This window comes from Heteronotia binoei, chromosome 16, assembly GCF_032191835.1.
Source record: "Heteronotia binoei isolate CCM8104 ecotype False Entrance Well chromosome 16, APGP_CSIRO_Hbin_v1, whole genome shotgun sequence".
Taxonomy (NCBI): Eukaryota; Metazoa; Chordata; class Lepidosauria; order Squamata; family Gekkonidae; genus Heteronotia; species Heteronotia binoei.
In genome coordinates, this window is record NC_083238.1 from 27,676,225 (window position 1) to 27,695,282 (window position 19,058).

Below are 19,058 nucleotides of genomic sequence, written 5' to 3' on the forward strand. Positions count from 1 at the left end.
TGTACACTAGACTTAAAGATGGAGAATATCAATACGTCCTGGTTGACATTGATGATTTGGTTGTGAGCTGCAAGAACAAAGAGGACATTAAAGACATTGTTGAAAAGCTGAACAAAGAGGTTGAAGTCAAAAGGCTTGGAGATATTAAACACTATCTAAGAATACAGATTGAGAGACTCGGGGATGGAACCTTTCAACTGTGCCAAAGATGAAAGATTATGGACTTTATAGAATCTCTTGGCATGAGAGATTGTAAAGTAAGATACTTCTTGAACCTGCATACCTGAGAGCTCAGGGTGGTTAACCTCTCAAAGACATTGGAGAGTACAGAGAAGCTATAGGAAAACTCCTGTACCTGAGTAAAACTACCAGCCCTGATATTACAGCTGCTGTCAGAATACTGAGCAGAAAAGTAAGTTCGCCTAATTGCCATGATTGGAATGCAGTAAAGAAACTTGCCAGATACTTAAAAGGGACTATGGACTTAAGACTGATCATTGAACTTTCTGAGAATCCCACACTAGTTGGATACATGGATGCTAACTATGCAGAAGAATCGTGCAATTACAGATCAACCAGTGGATACTTTTTCTTCTACAGAAATGGACTTGTAGAATGGACTAGCAGAAAACAGACTATAGTGGCACAATCTACAGCAGAAGCTGGGTGTGTCAGCAGCCAGTGCCTGCAGTGAACTTGAATGGATTTTTCATCTGCTGAAAGACTTCAAGATAAAAAAACTTGTACCTATTGTAATGTTTGAAGATAATCAAGCATGTATTGCTATATGTAAAGGGGAAAGTAGAACAGCCAGAAGTAGATCTATTGGTATTAAATGTGAGCTAGTGAAAGATCTATAACAGAAGGGGCTGATCTATACCAGAAGGGGCTGATTGTACAGAAGCTATGGTAGCTGATATACTTACAAAGCCATTACCTTGTGCTAGATTTGAACGTTTACGTGAAATGATGAATCTAGTTGATGTGAATGTTACAGTGAATAATGAGTAATGACTATTGAATGTATAATGACTTGCACATTAGGCATTGAGAAGGGGTGTTGGAAATATGTATCTGTTCTGTATGTCCTTTGCAATGTTCTAAAGTTCCAGTCATTATAGGGTTAACGCTTGCTTGATTCCCTATTGTCTGCATGACCTGGGAAGAAGATACTGACTGCTGCCAATCAAGGTCTAGAAGCCGGAAAACCTGTTTTGTTTGCTTGGTCAGTTAGTCAGGTGACTTCCTTTGTTCAGGCAGAGAGGTCAAGAAGACGGAGGAAGTAGCTTTCATTAAGCATATGATCTTCTAGTGTAAGCATGTAGTTCTATAATGTTTGTTATTTTCACCTCCCAGTACCCTTTCCCTATAGAAACAAATACGTTTTTGCTTTTTCATGTTAAATGCCTCTCAATGATTATTTGATCCAGTGATCCACTGCACTGTTTGAGATAAAGAAATAGAATTTCAAACAGAAATCCCTAACAAGGATCAAACTATACATGATGATGGCCATGGAGCCAACCTGTGGCCAGTGATGCCATCTAAAAATCACACCAAGGGCCCAACAGGCTGTCATGTTTCAGCACCTTAAAAGGCACAAAGAGGGAATCAAGATGTCCTTGTTGCTGCTTGGCTAAATTCTCCTCTAAAACAGCATTAGTAGTCACTAGGTTAGCCCCCTGGCTGCCCTCATGTCTGGTTGAGCCCTACATTCTTCTTCTCTAGCCCAAAAAGCATTGGTTTATGTCATACCCAGTAACTACTTGCCTTGTACCCTGCTTCACATCCTTGAATTCTTCAAATCACTTGTGTTGTGGTATGTATACCTATTAGCAGCTTATGTACAATGCTTTCCTCCTATCGAGTTTCCTTCAGGAGCCAGGCACCTTTCAATTAACCACATGAAATGCATTCCAGTCCACTCTCTCATATCTTCTCTCACTCTGGAATTCTCAAGGGGTCTCTGGAACTCCAAGTTCCAAGAACTTAGAAGTTTGTGTTTTTTAAAAAAAAATGCAATAGTTTCTTGTTCTTGAGATGGGATGCTGGGGGGCTTTAGAGACTATGGGAACATGACTAAACTCTTACTTTTATGTACACTCACAGAAAACTGCAGTTTTATTAAAGCTCTAAACCAAATATGCAAACTCCCCCTAAATGTTTTAACACCATATTTCTCTATAACATTCTTTGAAAATATTAACCTTGATAGAGGGGGCATATGGACGCCACAAACAGCACCCCCCCCCCCACAAATTCCTTTGTCATTCCCTCCTACCTGATATTACTTTTTCCATTAGAACTCAAACTCTTTGCAGCAGAGCCAAGATTTTTGCTTAAATGCAAAACTGAGCCAAGTCCACAATGAATAAGGTGCCTAAATCTTACATTATCATTAAGTACTGGGGAGGGGGGGGGGAGAATGAGATGTAAACAAATATATGAGAAAGAGCACTTAGCTTCCTTGCTCAACATAATCAGAAACAGTGATCTGGAATAGAAATATAGCTGTACCCGCAGACATTTGTCAAACACGACAGGTGTGGCTGTTGAAACAAATACATTGGTACAATTACTGCAGCAGTGGGGTATTTTGATTAGCATATACACTATCACTGGTACGTTTCGACAGTCTACAGCCATTTTGTGCATCCTTTTTCATCCATGTCAGCTGGTAAGAAGTACTGACCTGATGACCCCATTGCCATATTACCAGCTCCTCAGTAGAATGATAGCCGCTTTAAGGGCTGGGTGTGCATGTATGTATGATATAGAAAGGGTCAGTTTGGCATTAACTTCCAACAGGATTTCTGTTGGCATTAGCATTACTTTATGCTGTAAACAATATGCTGTGAACAGTATTGTTTTCTTTTTTTTTTACTTTTCCCCATCTCTAGAAACTTTGTCTTTATCTTCTTTTTCTGGTGTTTCCCGCTCATATTTATCTGGCTTTGTTACGCTATCATACGAAGGAGGCGATGTTGTGGAGGAACTGCTGTCTGTCTTTTGCAGAGTTGAGTTCAAACTTAATTTATCAATAATCATGTCATCATCATCTTTTTTGCATAAGAATGAAACGTTGTTTACAGTTCTCTTCAAGCGGTACGATCGAAACGCTCGCTGAATAACTTTAGCAGACTCCTCCTGCAGTTTCCGTTTCAATGTAGTTGTGATTGGTTCATAGGAGACTTTAGAAGGATTGGCTTGCATAAACCGGTCTTCCATTTGAACCCGAAGGGCATCCATTTCGTCACTTTCACCCAAAACGCGTTTTGTGAAAGCAAACAAGATGTCGAGGCAGTGGATTCTGTCACCACTTACCATGGGCAGGTCCATTGCAATAAGCTGAAACTTATTTGGTTTGGGTATTACGAGAGGAGGATCTAAGGAGGCAGCAAAATCAAAAAGATTGCAGTAGTCTATAAACTGTGTTGCATCCGGATCAAACTTTTCCCAGACTTCATAGAACATTTCAAAGTCATCTTCACCTAAAGGTTCAGCACTTTCTTCCGTTGCAACACCAAAGTTCTCCAGAATGACAGCGATGTACATGTTTACGACAACTAGAAAGGATATGATAATGTAGCTCACAAAGAAGAAAATCCCAACAGAGGGGTTTCCACAATTTCCTTTGACTGATGTAATTCCCGGGTGAAGCACCTCAGGGTCACAGTCGGGGGGCCCACTGTTAAGAATGGGTGCTAGCAAGCCATCCCAGCCAGCAGAGGTGGTAATTTGAAAGAGGCAGATCATGCTGTTACCAAAGGTTTCAAAATTGAACATGTCATCAATCCCATCTTCTTTCTTAACATAAGCAAAGTTGGACATTCCAAATATAGCGTAGATGAACATGACGAGGAAAAGCAGGAGACCGATGTTAAACAAGGCAGGCAGAGACATCATCAAGGCGAAAAGCAGAGTGCGGATCCCTTTGGCGCCCTTGATAAGCCGCAGGATTCGACCTATCCTGGCAAGTCGGATAACGCGAAACAAGGTGGGAGACACAAAGTATTTCTCAATAATCTCTGCTAGAAACATACCTGCAAAAATTGCAAGGTGAGACATTTTACAACTCGCATTACACATTCATAATCATATTGCCTCATTACAGTTATAATTTTAATAAGGGACTGAACTGTGAGGATGAGATGGTAAATTACAAGGCTGGATTCTGTTTTTAGGTTATTAGCACTTCCCACTGATTAATAACATAACCACAATTTGTTGGATCCAATGGTTGCCTTGTGCTAAGTGAAGAATCTTCTGTTGGAATTCGCTTGGGAGAAGACAGTTTTTCATCCAAGAGAAGGAAGTCTGTCTATAGAAGAAAGATATGCAAAAGGATTCTTTCTCCAGTGGAAGCTTCCTAACTTAGCTGAATAGAACTATTGGATCCAGTCCATTGTGATTATTTTATGACCCATTCTAATTATGAACCACTAGACTTGTAGAACAAAATAACACAATGCAAGACTAGAATGTCTAAAACCCTGGAACAATTTGTTTAAATGTACTATGAACATATATATGAACATATGAAGCTGCCTTGTACTGAGTCAGACCCTCAGTCCATCAAAGTTAGTATTGTCTACTCAGACTGTCAGCAGCTCTCCAGAGTCTCAAGCTGAGGTTTTTCACGCCTATTTGCCTGGACCCTTTTTAGTTGGAGATGCCGGGGATTGAACCTGGGACCTTCTGCTTACCAAGCAGATGCCTACCACTGAGCCACTGTCCTTCCCCATGATTTCAAAGCTCTATCCCAATGTAATCCCTCAGTGCTTGACTGCAAGCCACCTGGAGGCAAGGTTCCTGCTCCTATTCTAATTTGGAAATTTGCTTCTACCTAATGTGAATCCTGGCATATTGGAGCATATATGAAATATTATAAAAGGAAACTAAGCTTCTCTATTAATGGATTTTAAAAATGGTATAGCAAGTCATAATATGCCCTGACATTTTGGCTTAAAATGCACGGCTTGCTATGATTGGAATCCTGAATCTATGTTTCTAAAAATATCAAAGCAATTTATTAGTTGTTGATTAATCCTATGTATGTTTTGGATATGGGATCTGTGGATAGAAGTAAAGCTCATAATCACCTCTCTCTCCCCTGCTTCACCACAGCTTTGTGGGTTTTTTGCCTGGCTGAGCTGCAACTGGTTGAGCTGGAGAGCCAGTTTGGTGTAGTGGTTAAGTGTGCGGACTCTTATCTGGGAGAACCAGGTTTGATTCCCCACTCCTCCACTTGCAGCTGCTAGCCTGGCCTTGGGTCAGCCATAGCTCTGGCAGAGGTTGTCCTTGAAAGGGCAGCTGCTGGGAGAGCCCTCTCAGCCCCACCCACCTCACAGGGTGTCTGTTGTGGGGGAGAAAGGGAAAGGAGATTGTGAGCCGCTCTGAGACTCTTCGGAGTGGAGGGCGGGATATAAATCCAATATCTTCTTCTTCTTCTGTTCCATCTCACAGCCAACAGAAGTCACAAGTAGCAGTTGGGGCTTAGCAAGGTGCAGACAGCACTTGCACAGGCAAGGTAAAACAGATCCTGCATCACTGAGTGGCTGCATTCAGAAGTCACAACAAATGCCTCTGCTCCTCTATCAGAGCTGCCTTGCCTCTACCAAAACGTGTTCAGTTCTGGAATGACACGTTCCTCATCCAGCTCAATGTTCCAGCTACGTATCTTGGGTTCCAGCTCACTTGTTATATTCAGTCCTGCTGCACGTCCCTTCTTCTTTTAGTTTCATTTGAATACCATATTTACTCAAAAGCAAAATGACTCTGAATTCGGGACAACCCTGTCATAAAGCGTTATGTACAATTACTGAGTGTAAATCTAAATTGTATGCAAATATAAGATGACCCTCTCTTTCTTTTGAGGGGCATAAAAAAGGTAAAGGTAGCCCCCTGTGCAAGCACCAGTCATTTCCGATTCTGGGGTGACGTCGCATCATGACGTTTTCATGGCAGACTTTTTAACGGGGTGGTTTGCCATTCCTTCCCCAGTCATCTACACTTTATCCCCAGCAACCTGGGTACTCATTTTACCGACCTCAGAAGGATGGAAGGCTGAATCAACCTTGAGTTGGCTACCTGAACCCAGCTTCCACCAGGATCGAACTCAGGTCGTGAGCAGAGAGCTCGGACTGCAGTAGTGCAGCTTTACCACTTTGTGCCACAGGGCTCTTGATGGGCATAGCTGGGGAAAAACCTAGTCTTGTATTTTCGCATAAATACTGTAATTGCCTGCATTTTTGCTCAGATCCCCAATCGCTCTCCAGCCAAGCTTTTCCGCCTGCGTGCCAAATTTCCTGGCTTGAGCAGGGTTCAAGATCCACTTGGATCATCAGTCACTGACCCTTTCAGATGACATCCCAGAACAGAAAGGGATAGATAGTACATTTCTTCATTCTCTTTCCCTTCAATATTCCCTGCAGTTTTCTCTTGAGTTACACACTGCACAAGTATGTGTGGTCCACTGAGACATTCTAGTGCTTGGTACTGTAATGTAGGTATTATTCTGGTAGCATGTGTGTATTTTTGGTTCCTGCTCAATAAACTATCCTTGATTATTCTACTATATTCCAGCCTCCATTGTCATTCCAAGCCTGCCCTTTTCTTCTGACAATCACCCTTAGATGTGTGTCTCATGCCTCCTTTCCTCTCTCTCCTACGCCAGATGTTAAGAACATAAGAACATAAGAGAAGCCATGTTGGATCAGGCCAATGGCCCATCCAGTCCAACACTCTGTGTCACACAGTGGCAAAAAATTTTATACATACACACACACTGTGGCTAATAGCCACTGATGGACCTCTGCTCCATATTTTTATCTAAACCCCTCTTGAAGGTGGCTATGCTTGTGGCCGCCACCACCTCCTGTGGCAGTGAATTCCACATGTTAATCACCCTTTGGGTGAAGAAGTACTTCCTTTTATCCGTTATAAGAACATAAGAGACCAAGTAGAACTGAGACTTTCAGATTCTAAAGTACAAAAGTGAGTGTTAGTGGAAGAGAGATTTCTCTCTTATGCCTGGCTTCCTCTCAGTACATTTAGACCCAGGGAAGAAGCAGCCTTCATTTTCATCTACTATACATGTTTCCCCAAATGTACATAGTTAACAAGCCAGCCCAGAGTCAGGTTCAAACTGGAACTTCTTCAGCAAACTGTATGAACACTCACAGCTGAATTGTTCACGCTTGCAATTGTACATAGTTACCACCCAAGTTTTGTTGTGGTGCAAGATGCATCCATATGCTATGAGGTCTGTGCCTATCTAGCAGAATGAGAAGGCTGAATAGACTTGACCTCTTCAGGCTGTGTATGTTTGTGGACTACAGTTCTTGATTCCAGTTCCCAGCAAGTCTAAACCCAGCTCAAGAGGCAAAGGCTTGGGCAAGCAAATTTCTCCTCCATATTTACTGGAGAGAACACCACCATTATGTTTATCTTTACATGCATTTCCCCTTTTGAGTTCCAAATAGTCCTTACCTACAATGGAGAGAACCACCACCACGACATCAAATATATTCCATCCAATTGTAAAATAGTAATAACGGAGTGCAGCCAATTTCAGGATGAACTCTCCGGTGAAAAGGATAATGAAAACTACATTAATCCAATACAAAGCGTATGTCATCTCTGCAGTCTGGTCGTTTGTTTCTACCATCATGGTGACCATATTGAGGCAGATAAGGACCATGATGGCGATATCAAATGCTTGTTTGGTGACCAAATCAAAAATGATGCCTTGGAATTTATTCTGGAGGGAAGGGGACAGAAAAGAGCATTTTGTTATTTCCTGGGAATGAAAAAGTTTCCCTTGAAAAACTGCTTTTCAAATCTGGATGAAAGGCTGGTGTTTTTTTTTTTTAATTGCCTTAAAATAAAGGTCACAGTTTGCACATGCAAAATCAACTATAAAGAATTATGCTTACTGCAGGCCTAGGTATAGGTTTTTGTGGTTTCTTGGACCCCAGTTTTTTCATTGCATTGTAATACTTTTTCTGTTCTTCTGTCATAAATATGTCTTGACCTCCTAAGTAAAGGAGTGAAAAGATAATAGTTACAACCATAACTTTAAACCCACAAGACCCATTAATTTCAGTAGAATTTACAAAAACATAACTGGCCACAGGTATACCTGAACTACTAAAATAGGGCTGTATCTAACCAAGCTAAACTAGCATTTTGTTGAAGCAACAATGAAGGATGGAGGCAATTTTCATCAATTGCTCTCTTAGGGTGGCCAGCCAGGATTCTTTGGGGGTAGAAACATTTGGACACAGAGACTAGATAGTATTGTGTAATGCTGTAGGAATTCCCCCAATCTCTATGGTTTTTATCATAGAAATTATGGGAATTCCTAGAACTTTGCACAACAGTGTGACTTTAGGTACTGTAAGTAATGTCATGGCATTACATCCTGCCTCCAACCCCCCCCCAAAAAAAGTTTCCCCTGCCCCACTGACTGAGGCCAGGTCTATAGTGTGGGGTTGGATGGTTGCCTGTAATCTAGTAAGCCTATACCAGGAGCCCCTGCTGTGGTGCTTGTGGGGCACCATTTCCTGAAAGCCACCAAGTATTTTTAGAAAGTGGGTGGGTCCAGGTGGAGCTTTTGAACAGCAGGGCTTCTGATTGGCCACTGGAGATATAACTGAATGTGGAGATTTTAAAAAATTGCTTTGGAGGCGGCTGCCCTCATACCACAAGGATCTTCAATGTGTAACAAGAGATAAGCTATGTGCATGCAGAAAATATGTATAAATAATAACTTTATTATTTAATAAAATGGCTTCTGTTAAAAAGGCATCCTGTTAAGCATAGCTTCTACTTGAATTGTTGAAGGATTACTCTTAGACATATGTATATAAAACCTCATTGTCTGACATTGTGGGACTGGCTTTGCCTCCTGAGGCAGCCATTTTATGTTTTTGCCCACTGTCCACCATCAGAATGCCAAAGGCACTCACAGGCTTGTAAAGGTTGGGGACTTCCGAACTATACCCAGCTCCCTGCCCCCCTGCCTCCGCCATTGCCCTCTATGTTCTTTGTGATGAACATTATTTCAGGGAGCTGCACTGGAAGATAAAAAATGGGAAAGTCCACTTCTGTGAGCTTTGCTGGTATTTGTTAGATACAACCCATAAATATTAACCACATGTAAGGGTACGATGCATCAATTAAATGTACCATGGTGCCTAGCTAATATCTTAAATTTTGAAGCACACCAAACCTAGCTTCCTTTATATCATACAGTTGCTGCGTGATAGGCAAAAGGAGGGGGCAGGGCCTTTTCCATGGCTGTTTTGGCCTCTAAGGGAAGGTTAATTAGGGCCAGGCTTGGCAGCAACCACCTGGCAACTTGCTACCGCCCAAACTGCATGACTGGCTACTTTCTAGAACCCTAACAAAATGCAGTGTGGTATAGTGCTTAGAGTTTAGGACTAGGATCTGGTAGTCCCAGGTTCCAATCCCTGCACTGTTGCAAAAGCTCACTGGGAGACTTGGGCCAGTCACGCACTCTCAGTCTAACCTACCTCACAGGATTGTTATGAGGATACAATGGATGGCAGGACAATGTTGCAAGCGCCTTTGGGTCCCCATTGTGGAGAAAACAATGGGGAGACAGGTAATAGGTAGGTTAGTGGATAGGTGGAAAGAAGCCGGGAAAGGTCAGGATATGGGAGTTGCCAGGAGGAAGGAAAGAGGAAATACAATGGGCAGGGAAATAAGATGCCCTCTGCAAGTCCTCACCGATTCCCTATCATGCAACTGAGTCCATTTTCCTGGGGAGAGGCTGCCAAGGGAGCGAAGGACAGAAAGGTGAAGAGAGGGCTGATAAAAGTAGGTTGGCTAGTGAATGGAAAGAAACAAGTAGAAAAGTGGAGAGGCTATGGGGATTTTCAGAAAAAAGTGGAGGAGGGGAAAATAAGATTCCCCTGACAACTTCATGTGAGACCCCTTACTTCTCATATCTAATTCTTAAACTTTGTTTTCAGATTTCTACAACCCTAGTCCTCTGCAACTTTGATACTTTAGTCATTTCTCTTAAAACATGGTTTCTGTGTGCTATAGAGATGAATAGTTAGAACACTTATCTTCTTTTTCTGTTGGTTGAAATTATCAATTATGACACCAATGAAAAGATTCAGGGTGAAGAATGAACCAAATATAATAAAGATGACAAAGTAAAGATACATGTAAAGGTTATCTTCATAGATTGGCTGTTCTTCAGTCTATAAAAGAAGATACAACATATCAACACCAAAATTTTTTTCAAGGAATAATTGTGTAGTTTGCAGGCCACCATCTTAGTGGGTGCTCACACAGTCATTGATACAAGGATGCTTCTAGATGCGTGTGCAAAAATTTATACAATTATCACAAGATGGCTGGTGAATTTCAGTGATTTTATTCTAAGCAGGGTTGGTCCCCTTCTATTCTCAGATCAAAATCCTAATAAAACCCTGGGTGTTGCTAATTTTTAAAATGTCTTTTTTGGGGGGGTGGGGGTGGGATATAGAGATTATAAATGAAATTTCAGATTGTTATATTGCTCAAGGCATTGAGTCATAAAGCTTTTATTGGAGAAAGGAAATTCTTTGAGGATGTTCATACAAACCAAATATTCTATGAAAATGTCTCAGCTAGCACTGCGAAATTTTATTCTTGCAAATGCTTTAAAATGATTGTAGCAAGGATCTCACTGACCACAAATGATACTGACAATTAAACCAGGGACACCTTTAAAGATTTTTCCTTAGAAAAGTCTGTACATTTCCTTATAATCTTCTGATAAATCACAAAGCTGTTCGTTTTGTTTCCAGTAGTGGATCCAGGATGGATGGTTTGCATGAATGGGAGGCAGCATCTTACTGGTGGATTTCCTTTCTGGGCATAAGGTTGGAAATTTAAGCTGCCCTAATGCTGGGGTGGGGAGGGCTCCACACTCTCAGGCATGTCCTGAGTTTCCTTGGGAGGAAGCCATTTTGGGCGCAGACAGGACTGACTCTAAAAGGGCTGTTTGGAGTTGAGCCAACTGGTTTTTGTGAGTCTGCTTAGAGAATTTAATACAATGGGTGCAAGGGTCTGTGCAGTGGAATTCCCCTAGGCAGAGGAGGCAAAGTGAGTGGCTGTCTGAGGGGAGAGGGATTTTACTTCCACACTTGGCTCACCTCTTAAAACTTTCCCAAAGTCTTTCTATATGTGGTAAGGTGGGACAGGGTGTAAAGGAAAGGCCGTGGGTGAAATGGGAGGAGGGGGGAATGGGGTCTAGGCCCCTGACCCTCCAAGGAGGGACTCAGTGGAAAAGAGTCACTAACCCTCCATCAGGTGTCAGATGGAAAGAGAAGAATTTCCTGAAGAGATGTGGAGAAAGTCAAAGAAAAAGGCAAAAATGAAGTAAGTACTGACCAGGCCGAGGAGAGAGATGGTGAGAAAGGAACTAGTGGGATCCTCATTCCCACCCCAGTGAGCATGTGCAGTGGAGCTCCTGCACATGACACTGAGAAGGTTGAGAAAATTCTTTCTATCTAGGCTTTAAAGTTACCGATTGGGATCAGCGCAAGCCCACTATATCCCATAGATGTGATACATAGAGACCATGAAGAAGATCTGCTGGGAACTATCTTTGTAGTTGGGACCAAGGAGGGAGAGGGGAAAACAAAAGAAAAAAGGTTATATTTAAGAGACTGAGCTGAAGAGACATTTAGGCTGACAGCCTACACTCTTAGGCCAACATCCTACCTCTTAATTTTAAGGAAAGGATCTTCCTTTGGAAGGTCCCTCTTATCATATCCACAGAACACACCTTTTGTTCATGAACTAATCCTTTAACAAGATTCACCACATCTGTTTAGCTCAGGGGTAGAGAATATTGTCTCTCCAGATGTTTTTGCCTACAACTCCCATCAACCACAGCCATTGGCTATGCAGGCTGGGGCTGATGGGAGTTGTAGGCAAAAAACATCTGGAGAGCCAACGTTCCCTACCCCTGGTTTAGCTGGAGGAGTTCTGGAGACCTTTTCGTTTGCTATAAAAAGTAACATTTAATCAAACGACATTACACAATACTAGTTGAAGAGGCAAAACTATTTTCATTGTTTCACCTTTGTATTGCTGCCATTGTAAATTTGAGGATCAATATTATTATGAGCACCTTAGGATTCAATATCTTAAAACAAAAGTAATGTACTACTTACTTTTCTTCTTGAATCAACAGCAGCGTACATTATAGGCATCCATCCTTTAAAAGTGGCCTGTAAAAAGGGAACATGTTAAAATTACCTATGATGACAGCTTTATACCTGGAAAAGTTTTAGAACAAATTATCAGTCAGTCAGTCCTGGAACATTTAGAAAGGATGGCTGTGATTACTAAGAGCAAGCATGGGTTTCTCAAGAACAAGTCATGTCAGACTAACCTGATCTCTTTTTTTTTGAGAAAGTGACTACCTTGCTGGATCAGGGGAATGCTGTAGACATAGTTTATCTTGATTTCAGTAAGGCTTTTGATAAGGTTCCACATTCTGTCCTTGTTGACAAGTTGGTAAAATGTGGTTTGGATCCTGTTACCATTAGGTGGATCTGTAACCGGTTGACAGATCGCACCCAAAGAGTGCTTGTGAATGGTTCCTCATCCTCTTGGAGAAGAGTGACAAGTGGAGTGCCTCAAGGATCTGTCCTGGGACTTGTTTTGTTCAACATCTTTATAAATAATTTGGATGAAGGAATAGAGGGAATTCTTATTACATTTGCAGATGATACTAAATTTGGGGGGGGGGGGGGTTGCAAAGACAGAAACAGGATACAGGATGATCTTGACAGACTGGAAAACTGGGCTAAAACCAATAAAATGAATTTTAACAGGGATAAATGTAAAGTTATGCATTTAGGTAGGAAAAATGGGGGAGACTTGTCTTAGCAGTAGTAGGTGCAAAAAAAGAATCTAAGGTAGGGTGTCAAACACCCGGCCCACGGGCCAGATCCAGCCTGCCCAAGGCTTTGATCAGGCCCATAGGGCTCTTTTCTCCCCCCCCTCCTCCCCCTTCTGTCCTTACCCTTTGAAGCTCCCAGGCTCTTACAGCTCCCAGGCTGAGACTTTTTCAGTTTCAGCCTGGGAGCTTCAAAGGCTCTTTGAAGCACACTTTGAAGCTTGCAGGCTGAGCTCCAGGCTCTTCATGCTTTTCTTTGCTGGCTGCTGCAAGCAAAACATGGGGTGGATTTTAAGATCCATTCCACATTCTCCTTGCAGCTTTGTCTGCACTGTGCAATGGTTTCAAATGGAGTGGAGATGGTTACATTTTCAGCTTTCCTATAGCTGCTGAAACCCATGCTTCTTGGAGCTGTGTCCTTGCAAACAAGGGTTGATGCTTTCAGCCAGCTTATCTCTCCTGAATGGACCTAACCTAGTGAGTACTCTAATGTGGGAACGCACAGCCAAAGGGCGATATTATACTGGAAAGGCTTTGCCAATCTGAGTAGACTGGTGGGGAGAAGTTTACAACGTTATTTCATTGTTTCCACAGAGTCAGAGCCTTGTGCTTTTTCTTGATGTTTTATTTTAAAAATTGCATTGCCAAATTCCACTAGTCCCCCACCTTTCCAACTTAAACCACTGGAAGAGTTTTAAGCATGTTTGCATTTTAAGTTTTTAAAAATATCTTTAATTGGGTTTGTCTGTATCCATTATAAAGTTTCTATCTCCACTACCTGGCATATTTTATGGCACTCATGGCCCAGCCGCACAAAGTCCCATTTGTGTCAGATCCGGCCCTCCTAACAAATGAGTTTGACACTCCTGATCTAAGGGTCTTAGTGGACCATATGCTGAACATGAGTCAACAGTGAGATGTGGCAGCTTAAAAAGGCAAATGCAATTTTGGGCTGTATCAACAGAAGTATACTGTCCAGATCACGTGAAGTGATGGTATTGCTTTACTCTGCTCTGGTAAGACCTCACCTGGAGTGTTCAGTTTTGGGTACCACATTTTAAGAAGGATACAGACAAGCTGGAACAGGTCCAGAGGAGGGCGACGAAGATAGTGAGGGGTCTGGAGACCAAGTCCTATGAAGAAAGGTTGAAGGAGTTGGGCCTGTTTAGCCTGGAGAGAAGGTGGCTGAGAGGTGATATGATCACCATCTTCAAGTACTTGAAGGGCTGTCATTTAGAAGATGGTGTGGAATTGTTTTCTGTGGCTCCAGAAGGTAGGACCAGAACCAATGGGTTGAAATTAAATCAAAAGAGTTTCCAGTTCAGCATTAGGAAGAACTTCCTAACCATTAGAGCGGTTCCTAACCATTACAGAGGTTCCGGCTCAGCATTAGGAAGAACTTCCTAACCATTAGAGCGGTTCCTCAGTGGAACAGGCTTCCTCATGAGGTGGTGGGCTCTCCTTCCTTGGAGGTTTTTAAACAGAGGCTAGATGACAGAAGGTTGGACCCTGGAGGTCCCTTCCAACTCTATGATTCTATATAGAACCATGTATTTTTGTACATTTTTTATTTTTATATACCCAGTTGTTTGGTCTTTCTTTCTGAGTGGTGGTGGGGAGCAGCCACTAAGTGGGCAATCTCCCACCCTCAGCAGGAGCATGGAAATATTGGAAAATCTCTAGAACCTAATATGAATGGAAGAAAGCATTATGGTTTCAGGAGGGAGACGGTCTGATGCTCTGTACTGTTGTTTTTTTTCTTTCCTCCGAAACCATCCCCTCCCTTCTCACTTCCTCACTGTTATTCTTGGAGTTAACTGTCATTTTTCTTCTTCCTTCTCTCTCTTATGATTATTGTGGGTCATACTGCGGTAAAGTTAATGAAGCCTCCTACACTTTAGCCAGGATGCTGTTTAAACAGCTTTGTAAATCGTTATTAAATGTTGCTTTCTTGAATATGTGTGCTCTACAGAAATTTCTCCACACTGGATTACTTCACAGACTCCGATATTTATCTCTAAGTAGGTGGAATATCCTGCACCTGACTGAGTGCTGGGGTATTACCCTGACAGAAGGATTTTTTTCCCCTCACTCTCAGGAAACCACCCTAGGTATGTCAAGGAACCGGATTATGTCCTAAGAAATTAACCACCAACATATTGTAATGGAAACATTATTGCAAAAAATCAAATCAGTGGTTTCTCACCACTTGTAGCAGTGAAAGGTATCCAATTCCAACATTATCAAAGTTTACTTTCACATTCATCCATCTTGTAACGTTAGTAATGTTCACACGTTCACAGTCACTTTTGTTCTGAACCACGTCAGGCTCCACGGGTTTACCAGTTGTGGTATTAACGCAATGGTAAAACTTGCCAGCAAACAGATTTACACCCATGATACTGAAAATTAGCCAGAATATAAGGCAAACGAGAAGCACATTCATAATAGATGGTATGGCTCCTATGAGGGCATTCACAACCACCTAGTGAAAAAGACAAATAAAGTGAATGAAGGCTGCATAAAAAGACTGTACAATCTTGTCAAAAAGTTTGCTTCAGGAAAGCACTGCTCAGTAGCAGGGGTTATAGGTGTCGGAGGTCATTAGCACAACTCATTTGCGTATGCCACATGCCCCTGACATCAATGGAAGGCATACTAAATTATTATATCAGCTCAGCATCTACCTTAAAATGTTTCTTGAATTATAATTGTCCTAATAAAACCTTACTCCCATCATACTTTTATAATTCCTTTCTCCTATGTGGCCACAGTGGCATGATGAAGATTTCCATCTGTCTTCTTTATATGTTTTGATTACTTCCCCATTTCTTGCGGGGACAAATATTAGAAAGTTTGCCAAATCTTAGAGGTACACCAAAATTATCACAGGGGTTTGAACAATGGAGCCCAGAAAGAGCGCAATAAAATTTAGAGGTTCCACAGCTCTGCTCCTGTGAGCTCATGCCCAAAAGGAGGCCTGCTCAGTAGTCTCTTCATAAACTTAAACTTCATAAACATAAACTATTGTATTCATTTAACAGAGCTATTAAGCAACTGATTCAAAGTAAACACATTTCTATGTAAATAAAAACAAGAGTTACGAATAAAACACCTTTCAACAGTTAATAATATTGTTTTAAAAACAAAAGGATCACATTGCCTCAATGTCTGGCTGTTCACAGTTAAAGAGAACAAAGGTCTTTCGGCAAGGAGGTTGCCCATCTTTTATTGCCACTGCCAATGCCCCTCTCAGAGACAGATGATGACGTTAAGGTCAGTGGAAGATAGACCCACCAGTGGCATCCATGGGCTCTTTGCATCAGGTGACTGAAGGTGACTTCTGGAACAACGGTGAACCAGATCTGTGCCATGACAAAGCTTTAGTGGGTAGCAGACACCAGGCAGTTATGGTGGGGGCAATTCAGAATGATGTAATTTGGAATACAGTGACATAAAGCATACTGCACATAAACTTTTGCGTGGACTCTTATCTGGGAGAACCGGGTTTGATTCCCCACTCCTCCACTTGCACCTGCTGGAATGGCCTTGGGTCAGTCATAGCTCTGGCAGAGGTTGTCTTTGAAAGGGCAGCTGCTGTGAGAGCCCTCTCCAGCCCCACCCACCTCACAGGGTGTCTGTTGTGGGGGAGGAAGGTAAAGGAGATTGTGAGTCGCTCTGAGACTCTTTGGAGTGGAGGGCAGGATATAAATCCAATATCTTCTTCTTCTATGAATGTATTGTAAGAGATTGGTTCCAGTGAAAAAGTAAGCCTCCAAACTGAAGAAAGACGGATGAAACGTCTTGATATCTAGAACAGACTTCTTTGGAAGGGCTACTTTTAGCTCTATGAACTAAATACTGGAATATGGATATTCCTTTGTGATTGGAAAGTTTGTTGAACTGCTTTTGAACTGACTTATGGGAATATCATTTTGAAGCATGTTTTTGTTCATCTGAAGTTCTATGTGCAAGCCTGGTCAGAACACCACTGACCTTCACATTACATTGTTTTGTAATTTAAAACTTATGGTGTCTCTTAGCGGTTTTTTTATTTACACAAGACTTGATTTAAAAAGGCATAGTTTCTCTAAAGACAAAGGAGGCATAACATTTGCGGAAAACTCAAGGTAAGATGTAAATGAGTTGGAGGTGTTATCTGTGGTGCAAGGAGGATGTTATTAGGATTCCAATAATGTATTTGTGACAAAGACAATTTCAGCAGTATTGCAAATGATAGAGCACAAAGTTGTTCAAAGGGAGGCACAAGGTTATAGTGGGTTGGGGAAATCAACAGGTAATAGTGTATGGTTGAGATAATGAGAAGAAATGGAATATGATCAGGTTTTTCCCCCAGTTACTACAAAGGCCAATAAGCTCCTAGAGAAATCAGGCTTGGAAGCTAAACCCTGACCTTCAGCACTGCTATATTTATTTATTTATTTCTTCTTATTTATATCCTGCCCTCCCCACAGCTGGGCTTAGGGCAGTGATAGGATTGATGGTACATTCAGCAATGTAGAAATAGGCCTATGCCACCATGTGAAAGCACTGAAGAATTCTGAAGCCCCTTCTACCAACAGGCAGAAAAAACTGAAGGGGACAGAAATCATTCAGTGAAGGAGGAACCTCTGGCTCCTTTATTCTATGTATTATTTATCTTTTATAATCTCTTTTGTCAGCAACTAACCTTCCCTGGGAGGGTGGAGGAACAAAAATCATCTGCAAAGACACTAAAGAGGGATAAATAATATCACACAGAGAAAGGGGTTTGGAAAGTCATGTATCCAGGCCTAACTCCCTGGCCCGCAAGGTGTTTTGCCTTCCAGAGGCAAAAATTAAAGGTATTACAGACAGGATCCTGAAACTCATCAAACCCACAGAGCACTATCCATTTGTGATGATCCATGAGGGAACCAATGGCACAACTGAGAACATCATCAAAAGCATTAAGGCTGACTATGAGGCTCTTGGGAGGAAGCTGAAAGGAACAGGGGTGCAGTGGTTTTTGATCCTTCCTGTTGCTGGAAGGGGAATATGATGGGAGCAGACTGGGTTGGTGGTGCCAGCAGGAGCAATTTGGATTTGGGAACAACAGGCTAGATTTTCTGGATGATAACTTATTAGACCAAGATGAACTTCACCTGTCAAGGTCTGGGAAGAATGTGTTTGGAAGAAACCTGGAGAGATTCATCAAGAGGACTTTAAATTGACTGTATGAGGGGAAGGAGATGACGAACATAGGGATTTAAATGAAGGAGAGCAAACAACAGAGGTTTGCCTTGGAGAGTCAAGTCTAATGGAGCCAAAGGTACAAGGCTTCAGGTATCTATGTACCAATGCCCAAAATTTGGGCAATAAGAAGAAAGAGCTTGAGCTTCTAATGCAGATGGAGGGATATGATTTAATAGGCATTACAGAGATTTGGTGGGATGATTCCCATGACTGGATGGGATGAAGGGGGTGGGGACCTTAGGGGGAAGTGACCATGTCCTGCTAGAATTCCTTACACTGTGGGGGACTAAGAAAGTCTGTAGCCACATGTGTTTGTTAGATTTCAGTAGGGCAGACTTTAATTAAACTCAGAGAATTATTCCATAGGCAAGACTGCTGGAAGGGAAAGGAGCCAAGTGAGGGATGGGATCTCCCAGAACAAGAACTTTTGCAAGCTCAAGCCATCACTTTTCCAACAAGAAGGAAACACAGAAGGAGATCCAAAAAGCCAATGTGGATGAACAGAGAACTCTGATATCTGCTAAGGAAGAAAAAGGAAATGTTCAAGAAATGGAGGTAGGGACATACCTCTAAAGAAGAGTATCTATGGGTTGCTGGGCACTGTAGGTCAGCCATCAGAGAGGCCAAAGCTCGTGGTGAGCTAAAACTGGCCAGGAAGCCTTGTTACAGCAAGAAATCTTCTTTAGATATGTAAGGAGCAAATGCAAGTTAAAAGAGGCACTGGGTCCACTGTTGGGTGAAAATGGAGAAACTGTCAGAGGACAAAGAGAAAGCAGAAAGGCTTAATGCCTATTTTGCCTCAGTTTTTTTTTTCTCTGAAGAAGAGTACAGGTTCATTTAGAGATAATAGTAGGCAAAGTGTGACATCTGGGCTGCTAGTTGAGATGGA

The 19,058-nt window shown here is 41.9% G+C and overlaps 1 protein-coding gene across 1 annotated transcript in view; it reads right to left on the minus strand.

Moving 5' to 3' along the window:
• Positions 1 to 2,091: 2,091 nt before the first annotated feature.
• LOC132585170 (sodium channel protein type 2 subunit alpha-like) overlaps positions 2,092 to 19,058 on the minus strand; it is a 146,220-nt gene continuing 129,253 nt past the window's right edge. Inside the window, exons 22-27 of the mRNA XM_060256959.1 lie at positions 15,141 to 15,419; positions 12,204 to 12,260; positions 10,097 to 10,238; positions 7,938 to 8,038; positions 7,492 to 7,762; positions 2,092 to 4,043 (exon numbers count right to left, since the gene is read on the minus strand). Of these exons, the coding sequence (XP_060112942.1) occupies positions 2,881 to 4,043; positions 7,492 to 7,762; positions 7,938 to 8,038; positions 10,097 to 10,238; positions 12,204 to 12,260; positions 15,141 to 15,419 (2,013 nt within the window). The 3' untranslated portion in view covers positions 2,092 to 2,880. The remainder of the gene's footprint in view (positions 4,044 to 7,491; positions 7,763 to 7,937; positions 8,039 to 10,096; positions 10,239 to 12,203; positions 12,261 to 15,140; positions 15,420 to 19,058) is intronic.